Source organism: Melospiza melodia, chromosome 12 (assembly GCF_035770615.1).
Source record: "Melospiza melodia melodia isolate bMelMel2 chromosome 12, bMelMel2.pri, whole genome shotgun sequence".
NCBI classification, from domain to species: Eukaryota; Metazoa; Chordata; class Aves; order Passeriformes; family Passerellidae; genus Melospiza; species Melospiza melodia.
This window is the reverse complement of record NC_086205.1, coordinates 14,075,995-14,094,519: the sequence shown is the minus strand read 5'-3', so window position 1 is coordinate 14,094,519 and position 18,525 is coordinate 14,075,995. Positions and strand designations below refer to the sequence as shown.

Below are 18,525 nucleotides of genomic sequence, written 5' to 3'. Positions count from 1 at the left end.
CAATCCAAAACCCCTGAGAGCCCTGAAGTGCCCCCGTTCTTCCTAAGGCCATCTACACTGTAGTAGAACACAGCACCAAAGACACTGACCAAGCCAGCTCTGATGGGCTCTGCTCAATGTATGAAAAGCACTCAGAAATAGCTCCATTAGCTCCTTCATTCACTGTCAATACCCCAGTTCCCAGCACTAACCATCCCAGTGCCAAACACCTGCTGGTGCACCTAGGGTCCAACCAGCTGGTCTGGAACCAGCATCACTTCATGGTGCTGCATGAAGCCATTTCACTGAACAAACAGGATGGGCCCAGAAGGAAAAAGGCAGTAACACACTGACACCAGCTACCTTCCTTAAACTTACTACCTCAACATGACCAAAAAAATACTTTCAGTGTGGTAACTGATGTAATGTGTTTGCAATATGACAAATATTAATACAACCGTATTTTTCAAAGAGCTTTTATTTGCTTCCTTTCTTGAATATACATAACATACACAGCACATAGTTTTTATGTTGGTGCATTATTCAAACATGAGATCTCTTCAAATACAAAACTCAGAGATCCTCTTTGCTTTGAACCAGGAGGTTAACTTCCTATTCCCATTAAAAGCCAACACAGATCAGAATCCCTCTATACTCTAACACTTCTGAAAGTGGAGTATTAAAACCTAGCTCAGAAATACATAATTTCATAGTATGGAAAATATATTAACTTTACAAGAAAGAGTTTTATAAGAATTCCTTCAAAAAAGTAAACATTCATGTAAGCCCCCACTCTGTCAATCTCCCAAAATCAACTGCAGTCAAAGACCACAATGGCTACCTGCGCCTTCTGGACACACAACCATTTCAGAGGAGCACCATAACAGCAAAACTGTCCATCAATCCTTTAGCTGTCATAAATATACTTACTTTGTAATTAAAAATACAGGAATCTCACATTTCTCAGTTACAATTTGTCAGCTTGAATTATATATAAGCATATAAAGCCATATAGGACCCTCTAGCACAGAAAATCCACAAAGCCCTTACTGTCCATTGTAAGCAATGTCAGATAAACTATTCTCAGAAAACACATTTTACCTGACAAAAAAAAAAAAGTCTAGCTTGGCAACAATCCTGGTAAAAAAACAGGAAAAAGGCAAACCAAATTTAAAAGTAGGATATGTGTCAAGCAGACCCTTCTAAAGTACATCTCTCCAATGGCAAGACTCAATGACCTCACAGAAAGAAGAGTAGAATGGTGTACAGGAATTGTTCAGCACTGCAAACAATAGCAGTCATGTGCTTCACCTCATTCTCATGAAATTACAGGTTTTAATAATTCACATAATTTATCTAGATTTTAAAAACCCAAGATACTAAACATTAAATGTTCACAGATTAATTTTTAAATTCTGTTCCCAATCCTAACATGTATATTAAAATATACTATTGAGGCACTGCTGAAAAATCCAAGCAGGGTGTGATTGTCTTACACATAACCACAAACATTCAAGAAATGATTGGTCTATTTTGTGTTCAAAATGTCAATGTTCCCACAAAAGTGAAAAGTCTTGATGATTTGCTTTGCTGTATTCTAGAAATGTTAGTTTACAGTCAGTGTTATCATACAAAACTAGAACTGCCTCTTTCAGAGCCATACAGTCTTCACATGCACTGTAACCTACAGTCATACATCATTTCCAGCTGTGCTGGAAATTTTCTATTATTCTTTATCTGACTTTTCTATTAAAAATAAACAGGCTGGATTTTCATTTTAAAAAGCCTATCTTCTCCCACAACTTGAAAAACAATATCAAAAAAAGAACAAACGGCAAAAATAGAAGAAAGAAACACGTTGTGCTAGTTCTGAAGCTCTAACACCTGACAGCCACAATCAGTCTGAGGAACATTTAAAAAACTCCTATATACAAATTTTATATACATACCAAGATTGAGAGGTTAAGAAAATTAGTGTATTTGTTTTTGCATTCACTTTGACCACTTGGGCACCGAGCTGCAACTCACACAAATGCATTTTCAAATGTATTTTTGTGCAATGATCTTACCTATATGATCTGGCAACAGAATTAGGTCAACACTTTCACCTATGGGTCTTTAAAAGCACACACCTTTTGTTTAAAGGTTAGGTCTTAGTTTCTTGGATAAAACATAGCATATTTGGAAGTTCGGAAGCCGAGCAGGTCTCTCATTTCGTTGCGGAACTTTGACAAGTCCTGCCGCAGTTCATTGAGGTTCTCCACAGTGGCCTGATCCGTACTCTGCATCTTCTGTCTCATGGAAGTCAAGTAACGGTGCACTAAGCAGCACATCACCTTCTGGTAATTCTCATCTCTCTTCTGCTTCAGATTTCTCCATTCCTTTAAACAAACACAGCATATTTACTATGGAAGGGATTTTTGAGCCCTAAAGCCTGTATATCCTACAGAGCACAGTAGGATATACAATCCTACAGAGAAGAAATGTGAGCAAAATAACAAAGCTATTTTTTAAATACATCCTGATGTACACAAATATACAGCACATACAGATTGTCCACAAAATTCACATTAAATTATAATCTTCTGTACCAGCAAACCTGAAAATTTTTATCTACCTGGCTTGGTTAATTTTTCTGTGAGCAATCAAGACTTCCATAACCTTGAATGTCTCTCAGTGCAAATTCCATAAAGTGCTTGAATTTGTTTATTTAGCGCTATTTTCATCAGCAAGAAGATGCAAAATTAGTATGCAAAATTGCAGGGTGCAAAAATGTTTATAAAATAAACAAACAAAAAATCCCTTCCCCAACAATGAGAGGCTTCAGTGATCTTTATTGGCTATTTATTCTGACACTTCTGTAATATGTTTAAAACCAATTACCTTCTCCAAAGAATATTCTAACCTCACCGTTTTTGAGATTAGCACATACTTCCTTGAGGTTTCTGTGTGTTTTCATTCAATCAAAGCATTTTTTTTCAGACTATTTCTGGGGGAATTGGGAGTTGGAGGGAAGTGGGTTGAAATTTCCAAACCAGAAAGTTAATAAAACCTTACTTAAGTAGAAATAAGTAACACATATTTATCTTGAATGCAACACCCATAATTCTGCAGTTCCTATTTCTCTTTGTAGCATTCACCTTCTGACAGGCAGCTTCATGCAGCAATCTGTGTTTTCATTTCAGTAAGCAGCACTTTTCCTGCTGCAGAGCTCAGAGCTTGCCCAACCATTCCTCACCTTGAGGCTGTTCTGACGTTTCACTTTGCCACTTGATGTATGAGAGCAGATCCATTTACTGAGACTGTTGAAAAGGTAACAAATGGTCTTGGGAGAGGGAATAACATTAAAAGGTGGGGGGAGCGTGCATTTATCATCAAAGTAGCTAAGCCAAAGCTTGGCACGAGCAAACTTCCACTCCTTATCTTCATGATTCTAAAACATCAGAAAAATTAACAGAGAAAAGAAACACAAATATTAATAGGTTATTTTCTAAGTTTAGTTTGCTCATACCTGAAAAACTGACCATTATTTAATTTTGGTTATATAGCATTTTAATGGATAGAACATAGGTTTGCTTGAATATTCTAACATTAAATACTTAAAACAAGTATATCTTTCTTCAATTCCTAGTATAACAATCTGAAAGTATAGATCAATACCCAGATCAAATGCTAAAGCACCACACATATCAAAATCAGCATTTGAACAGCCATTGTATCAAGAAAGTCTTCAATTACCAGGGGGCCAAAGCCCTATATATATTAAACATGGAAATTACAATTTTTTTTTTAATCAAAGCAAATAAAAAGTTCTTATTTGAAGGAAAAATATGAGTTCACAGACAGAGCTCATCCATGAGGTCTACAGACCAGAGTTTACACACCATCAGAAGACATTTTGTGTAAAATCCAAAGATACAGGTAACTGGTAATTAATCAGACACCACTTACTGCTATCAGCTGAAAACTTTTGTGAAGCATTGCCACAAGGAGTTTTGTTAATACTATCACAACCACCACGTTGTAGGTCCCAACAATAACAGCACCCACAAAAGACTGTAATTCTTCACCGTAGCTGAAACGTGTCACAAAGATTGCCACATGTGCCAGGGAGAATATGTACCAGAAGAGAGCAAAACATGTACCAATAAACCTACAGAAACAAGGGAAAATCTGGTTAGGGAAACACCAGAAGTGTAAACGTCAGTTCAAGATCAGTGAAAAAATCCAGTTCTGTTTAATTACTAGGGATTTAAGGCTAAAACAATACAGTTATTTTAAGATCTCAAACTCACGAATGGAACGTGTCGTTGCTCTGCTGTTCACAGAAAATGCCCGCACAGTCCTTCTCTTCATTTACAGTAAATCCCTTATCATAAAGTTGGGTCAATCCAATTGTGAATGAGAACAAGACAAGAAGAAACATGCCCAGAAATTTTCCAAAATCTTGTAGCATCTGCCCCATTGAAATCTGTGAAATAGATTTATTTCTAATTTTAGTAAAACATGTAGTTATTTTTTATTTGTATTGTCTCCTTCAGCCTTTGAGCAACAAAAAAGATCTACTTACATTTTAAATATTTAAGGTAAATTTTGATATGCTAAACAGATCTTAAGGTCAGGAGATAACCTTGTATTGTTTTTCAGAGAAAAATTCTAGATATTAAAAATAATATATAAGTAATTTTAACATCGCCTGGAAAATTAATGTCCTCCAAGTAACCATAAGCAATAGCATGTACACCTTGTTACTTATTTGCAATACCAATGGTAATAAGAAACTCACAGGTCAACAGACAAAAGCAGTAAATGAAATTAATTTTACCATAAATGCCATCATAGAAATATAAGAAAACACTTAGAAGAACACTGAATTAATCAAAACATTTGGAATAATTTATCACTAATTTAAAAAAAAGCAGTATGCAAAAGCCCATCTGCAGAATACAAAATTAGCTCACTGTACATTTAATGTATGATTTTAAATAAACATGTGTGTAGACACACAGAAATTGAAGGATAAAGCATACAAGGTATGACAGTAAATTCGGATCATTAGTTTCCAATTCAAAATATCCTATACAGAACTTTGCAACATTAGAAATACAGCCCCTTTAAAAAAACTGAATCATATGCTTGTGATTTTTTCCAACACAGGAAAGACCTTGATTTGCTTTTGACGTAAACCCTAATTTCTACACAGACACAGCATAAACTACTTATATAATTTAATTAGTCTTCTTACAAACTTCTTCAGAACAATGTACCATTTTAAAGAATGCAAATATATGAAATGTGGGATTGGGTGGATCTAATCTATATAAATCAGTGTGTGGAAAGCCCAGACCTATATGAATCAAAATCTGTACCAACTCACAGTCCAGAACTGTAACACAATTGCCAGATTTTGCAAGTACAGCTTCACTGGGAGATGAATTCCTGCTCCCTCCTTTGCTGCTGGAACCTCACCAAGTACCTTGTGCAGCACAGCACATTCAGAGTCTGTACAGTTTGTAATGGCCATGGAGACTCTGCAGCTGTGGGCAGAGCTCTGCACCAGTTCTGTGCATGTTTGCTCAGAGGATCACTGTACCCCCATCAAACTGTTTCATCACATCTGACCCTTCAATGGAAAAACCCAACCCAAATCCCAACAACAAAACATTTTCCCTTTAACACATGGTTCCTGCCAAGAGAGAGACAAAGTAGATGAAATAGGAATGCACAAAAAGTGCAAAATGCCCAAAACTAGTTTGTTTGGAAGAGAGTGTAACAACCCATCCCAAATGCCAGTTGCTTTCTTCATAGTTTGATGCTTTCCCTCTCTAAGTATTTACAACTTCTAAGCACTTGAAATCTAATTATCTCATCTAGGGAAGTACTATTCTACCTTCTGTTAATAATAAAATTCACCCCACACTGCCAATTTACAAATCTGGATTATTACAGGTTTTATTAGCCTATGAGTCAAGTAACTGAAGGCTTAAAAATAACTCTAAGAACCAAGAGAACACAGTAGCTGCCTTCCCCTGCCCCCCACTGTTGGGTTTGCATCCCATATTTGATTACCACCATCTGAACTTTGTGACCTACTTTCAGAAAATACTGTAAGAGTTGTTGCACCAGCCCTACTGGCCAGCAGTAATAACGTAAGCTCCTGTGTGCCTCTGAATGGGGTGACTGTTGACTGTTTTTATTTACTTGGAAAATTTCACAACACAGCCTCCTAATAAAAAACTTGTGAAAGATCTAGTACATAAATAAACTTGCACATTAAACAGTGAATCTCTTTAAAATGTGGAAAGTCTTCAGTGTTTAATCAATTTGTACAACCCTAATGCTTAATGCAACATCAAGACTTCAGTACTTTTTTCAAAGTGTGCAAGTACATTTCCATTTAAAATGTGTAACAGAAAATTAGATAATTAAAATGTGGGAGGTTTTACTGTCATCATTAGTGGAAGGCTCCAACAAATACCAAGTAAGAAGAAACCTGTTCTCCCTTCTTAAAACTGCCAATAAATAGGTGAGTATTTCAATACTCTAGACAGATTTATATTTTTCAAACAAAAGCAATTTGCATAACTTGAGGTGCAACTTTAATGAGATGACAGACATAAACAGAAAGGCTTCTGATTACTCTTCCTTGCTACACACTCACTCATCTATTGCTTTAGAAACAAGAAGCTAAGGCAATTATTTGCATAAAACTGCAGGAAGAACCTAATCCTTATACCCTCCAAACTGTGGAAACTTAGCTGGCATGTTATGCTTAGAACAGATGAAAACAAAAAGACAGTATAGGTACAGCTATCATGGAAAAATACCCTAACTGAACTACACAAAGTCTTTCACTCTTTTTCTTACCTTTCCCCATCCGAATCAATGTTTTACACAAGAAATTAATTTAAAAAACAACAAACTTCAATGCAGTATCACTTCTTTCTACTTTTCACTTTCTTACTTTAACCTTTTTTCCTATTTTAAATAAGACTCTTATTAGCAAATGATGTTTAATATTTTTTTCAAACAGTAACGATATTCACCTGGAGTGGTCCCAGAATGGAGCTGGTTGTGTACATGAAGAAGAGACGCAGGTAACTGAGAACATTGGCAAAGGCAAAAAGCCCTTCTGCCACTAGAGTAGGATGGAATGCATCCCAGTCCTTCCTTTCAGCATAATCATGAAACTGCAACATAAAAAAGGACAAGTTGAGATCACTAACATTATAAATACAGAAATGTACCCATACACCTCTCCCTACTTCTACTTCCAAAACAGGCAACAGCATAAAATAAATTAACATATGTCACTCATAGGTGTCATACCTGTTTCAGACAAAGGCATTTCAAAAGCCATTCCAGAGGGAGCCAGAATTTAGAGAATTTAAATTGAACACCTAACTGTCACTCACTTGTTCAAACCATTTATTCTCTGTTCTGCCTTCACTTCTACTCTGTTTTGCACGGTCTATTGAAACGGGGACTTGGGAACTTTATTATATAAACATGTGCATTGCCTTGTGTAACAGGCTTCAGTAAAAAACAATATTGAGATGCTACAAAGAAAACCAAGGTACACATGCAATTGCAATGTGGTGACAGCTGATCTTAAACAGTTTTGGAAAGACTTAGAACTTGGGGGTCCTTTCACAGATTTTATGAACAGCTACAGAGAATGGGAGTCACAAGTAAACTGCTGTTTGATGTATTACCCACTAAGTTTGATGTATTACCCACTACTATTCAACTTATTCAGGGAATATCCACAGATTCCTAACTTTTGGTTTGGCTGAGAACATTCAGCATTTATATTACCAGCTTCTGTTGTCTCAAAATGGACATTCAAAAACCAAGGAACTCTGAGCTGCTTTACAGTAACACCCAAAAGTCTGCAGCACAAAGATGGCAAGAAATAGGGATAGTATTTTCCCACACACTGCAACTGCATGTGTACAAATCCTTCTGCTACGCAGATTCTTCCTTTATTTCTTACAGCTTTAGGGCCTATAACGGACCTAAGATGCAAATTAAACATTTTAACCTGGTTTGCCATATGATTAGTAAACTATAAAAATAAATTTGGACATATAAAAGGGGAAACCCCCCCATTATATGCCTATTGTATAGGACAGGAGTCCTGCATGTTCAAAAAGGTTACAATTTAAATTGGCAACAATGGGTCTTATCTCAGCAAAGGAACTACTACTAGAGACATGCTGGTTGCAAAGCAAATGGCTGGGAAAGCAGCCCAATGTGGCATTCTCCCTCTATTTTTTTCCAAGAAATGGAGCCTTCCTTTCCAAACAATTACCAGCCGCTGAATCAATGCTAGGATAGGAAAATGAGCCAAACACCAAGTTGGAAAGAAATGAACCCGTTTATTTTCCTTCAAAATGCCAGACAGCTGTCAACTTGTAGTTTTTAAGACACAGTAATGGTGCTACTGCACTGGCTTGGATTTTGCTGTAATATTCACATTCAACTGGTCTGGCAGTTTGCCATGTGCTGTGTGGTTAACAACACATGCAACAGAATGGCAATGATCATTTTCACAACTCGTATTTTCCATCAAATCCAGCTGGATTTTCATAGAGACAAGACAAGGCTCCTCTGTGGTCTCAGGACTCTTATCCTTACTACCAAAGAAAGCCTCAACCAAAAAAGTCCCACCAAGTAAAAACCAATTAAAATCCACCACTTATGACATTTGAGCATATGTAATCAAAAGCTAAATAAAACTTTCTATAACAAAAATGCACCAGGCAATCCAAACATAGAGACTAATATTAGCTTTCTGCATAGTACTGAATGGAGTCAGGCAAGCTCAAATGCCCAATCTGATGAGATGCATTTCCCTAAACAAAAATCAAGCCATTTGGAATACCAGGCAGCTCCTACAGGAAGACATTATCTCTGTTTGGGGTCTCCAAGTACTTGGACATGTCCTGATGTGTTTCTAACTCCCATTTGCCTGATCAATGGCGCTATGAAGACCAAGGTGCAACAAGACCCAAGGTCTTGTCACCTCCTTGTGACCCTTGCCTTGCTACCTCCATGGCCTGTCCCACACAGAGCATTTCAGCCCAAACCCACACTGCACCCCATCCCAGGCTGTTACTGATATGGTAACTGCACCACAAGTCCCTGCTTCTAGCACACCATGTGGAACACATCTGCAGCTGTTTTGCAGCAATGTATAAAACCACACCTGCTCAGTCAGCCCCAGAGCAGCTTTGGTCTATGGAGATTGGTGCTCACCTTGTTATGGGCAACGACTTTGAGGGCAAAAGTTGCCAAATAAAGGGAATTCATGACAAAACTAAGCTGATTGCGGGACTCTTCTAAAAAATCTTCTAAACCATCATACCAGAGCCTCTTAACATCTGACCACACCATTCCTGCAGGGAAAAAGGGAAAAAATAAAGCCCAGGAAAGTGAAGCCATTGCACTGAACAGGTATTACTTTACATATAACCACTATGTATTTTACACTGAATTTGTTACAGAATCAGTAAAAACAGAAGAAGATATTTACACACAAAACAACTGGAGTTCTGTTGCTCTATCTTCCCATGGAAGATATCTGTATTCATGATTTTGAAAGTTCACCCAGAACAACACAAAACTTGTTACTAGCCCAAAGTGTAACAAATTCTGCTGTGGCCATTCTGACAGTGATTTTTAGGGAGTATTTTAATGGGACTGTGGAATACAATAATGTAAGACAATCTTTGTTACTTGATTCTTTTAATTCCAGTTGATTTTGCAGAATACTTTCTAAATATGTTTTTTATCAACTTAGACTATTTTCAAGGAGTCAATATAATGTCATTACAAAATAAGCATTTAAGCTATAAATGCAATTACTATTAAAAAACTTGAGATTCAATGATGTGAAAAATAACCCCATTTTAATGACAGTGTTTGCTTAGATATAATTTTTAAATCCTACTTGAAATCCACATTACAGTATTACATGCAGAAAAAATAAATTTCTATAGCCTTTAATTAAAATTACCAAGACCACCTAATGACACACTTTGCCAGCAGACTTGATGGAACAAAAGAATTTATAAAATTATAATATTTAATTTCAAAGCAATGGAGGAATCTGACTTGTACTCAAAATATGAAGTTTTCAAGTTTCTTTTAAGACCTGCCTGTGTTTGTGTGTGGGATACTACATACTTCCAAAATCTGCAAGAACTGCTCCACAGTTTTAATACAGCTCAATTGTGAAAGGGATCATTACTACACAAAAATCCTCTCACCCTAAAATATCAAATAAATCACACTCAGAATTACTTAAATAAAAACTGTGTTATTTTTTTACCATATCACTGTTTTTTACAAGCCAAATTAAACAAATGATACATATCTAATTACCTTTCATTAAGAAAGATAAATTTTAATGTCAAAACAATTGCATGCCAGATGATCAAAAACAAGGTAAAAATTATGAACTTTCAACTAAAAGTTCTTGAGAACTCAGCAAAAATGATACCTGTGCTCCCTCTGCTGCATCAACCAGAAGTGACATGCAGCCTTTCTGCTACAGTTATGATAATGGGTGACAATGACATAGAAAACTGTAACATGGGAAAATAATAGTTGTTTTTGTGTTTTGAAACAAGCATGAGGTAACTGCACACCTCCAATCTGTCTGTAAGATGGAGCATGCATACATAAACACACATAACATATACTTCTTTCTTTAAACCACATACCAACTGCGCAGCAAGCCCAAATTTTGTTAACTGCTTTCCAACCAAGCATTACAGAACTGATCATGAAAGACTGCATTATTACTTATTGCTGATTCACCACTAAAATGGCATTTTAAAATATATTTATCATATGTTTTTTACATATTTAGCAACTGTCATCCAATCCACTCAAATCATACCTACCAATAAGCCATATTATCAGAAGATAGTCTATTCTCTCAAGGGCTGGTCCCATTGTATTCTTCTTGTTCTCATTGTAGACAAGGGAGTACAAATTAAGTAATAACAGAAATGTGAAATATGAAGCTCCATGAATAATAAACTTCATAAAAGGAGTGTGAATTATTCGACCTACTCGAGATTTAGGAGCTAACAAGTAACAGAGGGACAGGACTGGCCAGAAAATGCCAACCATCAGAACAGTCAGGATCTTCTTGCAGGTGTGCTTGCGCCGATAGCCGGCCATCTGCCCAAACCACACCGTGTTCAGAAACTGCTGGCAGTTGGACTGGGCAACAAACTGGGGGGAAGGAGGGGGAGAAACAAACAAGGAATCACTCTCAGATTTCTTCACACGCATTACTAAGTTGCATCATTAAAATTAATTTTCTAACTATATGTATACCATACAAAAAAGTCATTATTTTCCAAGCCCTGTAATAAAAGCAAGCTATGCTCAGACCCAGAGGATCACCAAAATACTTCAGTGTGCTTGATGAATGCAGGCCAGAAATGTGTAATACTGGTTGTAGGGCACTCCAGAACTACAGCTTATGACTTTCAAAAGGTGTGTATTTCAAATAGTTTAAGCCTAGACACGTAGAACAGACAGAATTATGTAATTCCTTTTGCAAATGCTAACTAAAAATGAATTTTGCTTGAAAAGGAAACTTCCACTCTGTCCTTGATCCTTCTACTAGAATCCCACAAATATTCACATTCCAGCACAGATAATTAGAATTATAATTTATGAAGGGACAAAAATTACAATAACCTACTGCATGGAGGAAGTTGCACATTGATGGCATAAAAAGTGCTGCTGTTCTGGAACAGAGGGGCTATTCAGTTATACTAGCACAGGTCCAATCTAATTACTGAACAGCACAGGCAAGGCCTGAGACAAAGCTGAACAGTTAATGACCAGTGAGAGGATGATAAATCATGTTTGGCACCTAAGGATCCATGCCTCTCTAGGCAAGGATTTAATGAGGAACTGAATAAATAATTACCACTGCCCGAGCTGTTCATAAAAAAGCAGTGGCCTATACTTCAACACAGAAGTATACATTCACCTCCACAGTAAACACTGAAGAATCCCTCAGTATCTTGCAGCATCCCAGTTTCACATACTGATACCTGTGTATTACCATCTCTTCTATAACTCCTGCATGTTTATTTCCACTTCTGTGCCCAGAGGCAGAACAACAAAGTAATTAATTAGTCTATCGAGTTACTGCAAAGACAAACCTCTTTCTGATTATACTTGATTGCAAGTTTTAAGCGACTTAAGTTCATCCTCTCCTCCAACAATCCTCGCTTGTCTACGTGCTCATCGCTGGAGGTGTGATTCAGAATCACTTCCAGCTCCCGGGAATTCCGTGCTTGTGCAAGTAAATCTTTAGCAAAGGTTTTGCACTGCTGAGCGAGCTCCTCATAATCATTTCTGAAACACACAGAAGCAGTATGGACTTTACACTGGGCCTGGATTTCCCATTCAATCACAAACTAGCCATTTTTGGCTGGGATTGTATGTTATGTTGAGACAAATTAAAAGAAACCACTCCAGAAGTCCTATGTCAAGTCCAAGCATTCCTAAGACAACTCTGAGTAGTTTTCACCATGTAATATACAAACAATTCCATTTCTGTTTAGCTTGCAAGATCACTAAAGAAAATCTGGCACACACACTTACAGCATATAAATTCTATGTCATGTACACAGAGTTGAAGATCAGAGTTATTTCCAGGACATGAGAGTGCATTTGTCACAAAATATGGCACTGGTAATTAATCATTTGGACTTTCCAATTGGACAGAAAATTCTTTGGGGTTTTGCTTTGTTCCTGTCATCTGAAAACTAAAATCTATTCACTAAATATTATGTATTAATGTACTAAACACATGAAAAGAAACCACATGATTGCCTTGTCTCACCTTGCACACAGTCCATTTTAATGCCATGCTGTATCACAAAAATGCAACAATTGAACTCTTATTAAGAAAGATAGGCAGCTAAAATGCAGAACATTCACATTTATAGAAAATTCACGTATTTAGGAAAGTAGAACTTTACCTTATATAAACACTTGCTTTCACATTCTTGGAAAGCTTTTGTGCTGGTATGTTACAAAATGGTAAAAATCTGCATTGTTTAAACATGAAATTACACTGAGCATTTGTTCATCATATAGAGCATTTTCAGCATGAAGTCTTCTACACACATATGTATGTTTTAAATATATACACATATGTGCTCTTCAAAGTCTTATAATGAGCAAAGTTAAGAAACAATACCCAAAACAACTCCCGACAGAAGTCAGGACAGTATAAATAAGGTATTGCATACTTCTACCCTAATACAGAAAAAAAGTGCAGAGTACTAATGAGATATTGGTATGATTAATAGGTGTATAATTTCCAACTAAGTCAGCATTTAGCATAATTTCTGTTTATTTTTGCAGAGTAGAGCTGAAATTTGAGCTGTTGGTGCAACTAGACACATTAAAGTGTCTATACCTAAAAGGATTTAAAGTAATTAAACTGTCGAAATGACTACTAAGGAGGCATAAATTATATCATGTAACTTATTATGTCTAATTATCAGTTGAAACACTCCACTTACACAAAATGAAGAATAAACTTTTTCTAATGCAAACATATTTCTACACCTGTAATTACATAAAAATATTACAACTGATTTGTGTTACCTGAACTCAACCTCAACAAGGCTTAATTCTTTCAAGTCTGCACTAAGTTCAAAAGCTCTTAGGATTGGATCCTCCTCTGTCAACATTATTAAGGCAGGACTGGCCAAACACCGATAAATGTCAAGACGAAACCTGGACAAAAGAACAGCAAACAAAACAAAGATGTTTTATTTCATTAGCACCTTCAAACCAGAACCTGTTCCAAAGGTTTGCCTAAAATGGCAAGATGAAAGACAAAACAATATGTTTTTTTTTTAAATCAGACACTACAAGCATTAACTGCATTATGTCCTGAAAGATACATGACATATTTAGAACCCTTAAGTATCCAAAATCGGCCAATCTGATTCCCTCTTCTTTTCCTCACTACTTCCATTGTTATCAGTACATCAGCAGAAGTTCTAGATTAAATTAAGAGTTGCTACCTCAAATATTTCTATTGTTTGTCTGCTTTGAATACCCTGACATCTTTTCTCATACTGAAGTTGATGATACAGGGAATAGGATGGATACCAGAACGTGCCTGTTGTAGTTCAACGCCAAAAACTCAAATAACTTTTGAGAAGAATTTTATTTGCATGGCCCCTATGTCCCCAAGTCAAAGGTAGCTAGGATGTTTGAGGCACACCTGCTAGAAAGCAAAGGCACACAGTGACTATGCACAGTGACTAAAAGTATAAAACCAAAATGGAAAAAAGCCACTGCCTCCCACCAGCCTTTTCAGGCACAACTCATGACCAAGAACTACCACCTCTCACAACAAGAGCTACAATATATTAAAGGAATCCACTCATAAATTTCACCTTAAAAAGAAAAAGGAAACATAGTGAATGTGACCCAGGCAATGCCAGAGAATGAAGAACCTTTTTTATGGCTCATAACTGCTAAGTGTTACCTGGAATGTCGCAGACTATCTTTTTTGTTCTTGGCAGTGCACAGGGTGCACTCACAGCCCACAGCATGAGGTTTGGGTAATGATATGTCTTGCTTCAACAGCATAGTGAGAATTTCATAGTTGTTACGATGAGCAGCTAAAATTACTGGTGCCACATCCATGGTTGTTGAGTACTCTGGGTTCTGAATGCGTTCCATTAATTTCTGGAAAAAAATATAGGCAGTATCTACATTTATTACCTACAGTTCTACCACATGTAAGGGGGTTTTTGACTGTACAATCAAGAATTTCTCCTTTAAAACACTTGCCAGTGTTTCATAACAGGAACAGAAAGAAAAATATATAACAACATTCAAACATCTGTCAGATAAATACTAAAAAAGAATAACAGACCCAGATACTTTTCTGCTTTATTTACATAGAAATACTGCCTATTTTTCCAATAGACATGGGATAACAGAAATTGCTATTTTGCTCTAGTTTGTGAAAAAAAAAGACTGTATTTAATACTGAAGTGCAGAAAAAATATCCTGAATGTCCCATACTCTGTTACTCAACACCTTATTCCTTCCCTGCCTCCACCTCCAATTTGTGTTTTTAGGAGTTTTTGGTACTAAAGCATTGACAAGGCAAGCTTCAATTGCTTAATTTCAAGGTGAAGGTCTGATGTTTATAGATTTGCTCTGAAAATCTGTGAAGTTTCAATACATGAATAAACACTTTATAAGTCAAGGCTGACTTATAAAGTGTTTATTCATGTATTGAAACTTCACAGACTACCTTGCAAACAGACTACTAGAAAAGATTTATAACCACTAGGTTTTTTCTCCTCTGAACTAGTCATGTGTTTGGCAGGTATAAAGCCACTGGATTCCTTAGGTGAAAAAGCAAAATCATGTATGTCATCTTTCAAGACAAAAAGAGGTTACAAAAAGAATCCCTGGTCTAGACTCTATCATCTTACAGATGCAGAATTGAAGAACATTGTTTTACACACTACAGATACTCAAAAAAGCAATAGCCTTCACAGCCCCAACCAAAAACCCAGGAGTAGCAACACTTAACCACAATGGTTGGCCTGGAGGATCGTTTAGGTCGGTGATTAAGCAGAATGTCAACAGCTCCCACCACTTCGGAGTCAATAGCCACCAAAAGTGCATCCGAGGACTACAAAGAAAACAAATCATATGTGAAAACAGCAGTAACTTCAACAGCACAAAGAGACAAACTCAAGCCAAACTGCATTTTTAAAATTTAATTTCCAAGTACTAAAATGATGTTCTGTACTATCACCAGGTATATGATCAGGATACAAATTCAGGTTGCCATTGCAGGAGTTCACACAGCATTAGTGACAATTTGCATCACTGCACCAACAGAAGAGGAATCAATTGAATAAATTACTTTCCAGCAAAGACGATGCAGAAGACTTAAAAAATTAAGTTTAAAGACCCAATTTACCAGGTCTATTAGACAGATTAAAAGCAAGTGTTAACATAACACAGCTCAGGCCTATGGGATGCTTCAGCCTTGCATCTGAAATTCTGGGGTACAGCTAGGAAAATAAGCTTTTTCCATCTTGGCTGGTAACCAACCCCTTCTGCACCTTCTATTACACTGAGATAAGCAGCTTTTCATTTTCCCTACAAATGATATTATTCTTCTTGATTAATTTCCAAAAATTTGGAATTTTACTTAAAAAATAAAAGAATAAAAGACACAGCTTTTATTACTGCCACTAATTCAGGTGCAGAAAAGATTGTGGTTTTATTCATGCCCAATATCAAACAATGTACAAAAGATGCTACTTTTCCCTGTCTTACGTATTTAATCCATCACAGCTTCACCTCTCCCACCAGTAGCAGAGATGCTACATACATCTAAGGAAGTCTTGTTGGTAGGAAACTGCCCTGCCATCAAGCACAGATCAAGTCTAACAAGTAAGCACCAGAGAAATGCATGTTTGCCTTAACTTATAATCAACTAACATAACGTGAATTTTTCTGTGTTACCATTTATAAAGTTAATATACTCTAGCCAAAAGGATTTTTGCATTTTACACTTTTTTAATATAAGGCACTCAAACCATGTTCTTTTTTTCTTGAGGATAATACATACATTGTATCAGCAGCAGGAGTAACATTTAAAATAAAACTCAAACTTGTTAACATCATAGCAAATGCTACTTATACATTTGCCATGAGCCAATAAAATTCCACTAGAAAAGTCAACTTGTGACAAGAATCACTTTCACAATTACTTTTTCCAATTTACTGGAAATGTATTGCCTAAAAGGCAGACTGCATTTATGTCCAAAATCTGCCAGATTAACAAAGAAAACACATGACTACACTGAACATTTTTAATAACGTGTGTTGGATACCTGGCAGCCATAATCCAAAAGCAGCTGTAGTATGTCCAAGTTTTCATTTTCAATCGTTATAGTAACAGCATTTCGTCCAAGCACATCCACACAATTTATGTTCATTTCACCTGAGCTGTTTTCCTCTAAGAGTTTCTTAACCATGTAATAGTCACCTGCAGAAGTAAGGCAGGGATATCACTTCATATTATAAAACAATAAAAGCATGTGATTATTTTAAGTACCAGCTACCATCAAACAAGAGACTATTCCATAGACGACAACAGTAACTGAGTCTATCAGACAAGTAAGAAGTCAAGGTACATAAGCATTCTCAGAAAACTGAAGATATTTCAGCAAAGCACCGGACATGTACTTCAATCCACCCCTTTAGTTTCAGTCCTAAAAACAAACACACAAAAGCACGGGTGCTTTGCAAAACTGTCTCTAGGGTAACAAATTACAACACAGAAGACTACGGCCAAGACAGATCTCAGTGTAGAATACTTAGAGAAGTATATGTAGAATACAGTAAAATACATACCAAGAGTACTGAACCAATTTTTTTACAGACAACTGGGTTTTGTTACTTTTCTTGTTATGACGCAGAATTTAGCTCCTTGAATCTCTGTCTATAGTTAAAGAGAGAAAGCCATGGCTTCCTCCGATATTGAGGACAGACTCACGGGCTGTGCAGACGCAAGGCATCGCACCAGCGAGGGTCCCAGAGCAAACTGCTGAGCTCGCCGGCAAACGCCAGTGCAGGAACGGCCCTGCGGCTCTGAGCGAACCTGAGCTCCGGCAGCCCTGCTCATGCTCCAGACACGCATTAAAAGCATTATCATTATAAGCATACCCTAGAATCCAACGTTTCAGAACCTTTTCAGATCAGTTTGATTTAAGGCCACGTTCCGACTTAAAAGTAACTAAATATAGGCTTAAAACAAGCAGCGTGTTTTAGAAAGACAAATCTCTTCCCATCCGCCACCAGTGGTGCAAATCGCAGCATACTGGTCTCGCGTATACTGGGGATGTCTAGATAAGCCCAGTTTTACAGCAGCTCTCTACTCAGAGACCCTTTTAACAGCGAACACCTCCCACATTCCTCCGACACAAACCGAATGCCTCACGAACGCGGAGCAGCGGCCCCGCGCCTCCCTTCCCTTCACCCCACGCTGCCCCATGGCAGCCGCAGGCGGGACCGCACCGCGGGCCAGGGGAGGCAGCGCAGGGCTGGCACCCGGCCACGGCTCCAGCCCTCGGAGCGAGCGGCCGAGGGGGGCCGGGCCGGGCGGCGGGGCGTGTACCTTTGTCGCAGGCCAGCAGGAAAAGCTTCTCGTCCAGCGTCGTCTCCTCCTTCACCTGCCGCACATCCTTCAGCGCCAGCAGCTTGTTGGGCGAGGCCGAGGCGGACGGGTCCGCGCTCTGGTACAGGGCGGCCATAGCTCCGCCAGGCCCATGCGGACCCGGGCGGGGGATGTGGCGGCGCCGCCGCTGCCCCTCGGCACCGCCGGCGAGCGGGGCAGCGGCCCCGGCCGGGTCACGCCTGGCGGGCGGGCAGGGCAGGGCAGGGCCGGGCGGGGCCGGTAAGGCAGGGCAGGGCCGGGCCGGGCCGGGCGGCCGCTCCCCGCCG

The 18,525-nt window shown here is 38.0% G+C and overlaps 1 protein-coding gene across 1 annotated transcript; it reads right to left on the bottom strand.

The window, feature by feature from the left end:
- Window positions 1-439: 439 nt before the first annotated feature.
- TRPC1 (transient receptor potential cation channel subfamily C member 1) lies at window positions 440-18,371 on the bottom strand. The gene is made up of 13 exons (XM_063166926.1): window positions 18,200-18,371; window positions 16,914-17,068; window positions 15,596-15,697; window positions 14,531-14,733; window positions 13,636-13,767; window positions 12,177-12,372; window positions 10,893-11,229; window positions 9,241-9,380; window positions 7,026-7,169; window positions 4,275-4,450; window positions 3,931-4,132; window positions 3,218-3,412; window positions 440-2,360 (listed from the first exon to the last, which is right to left on the bottom strand). Exons 1-13 carry the CDS (start codon window positions 18,333-18,335, stop codon window positions 2,133-2,135), a joined length of 2,346 nt encoding a protein of 781 aa, XP_063022996.1. The 5' UTR covers window positions 18,336-18,371; the 3' UTR covers window positions 440-2,132.
- Window positions 18,372-18,525: the final 154 nt, after the last annotated feature.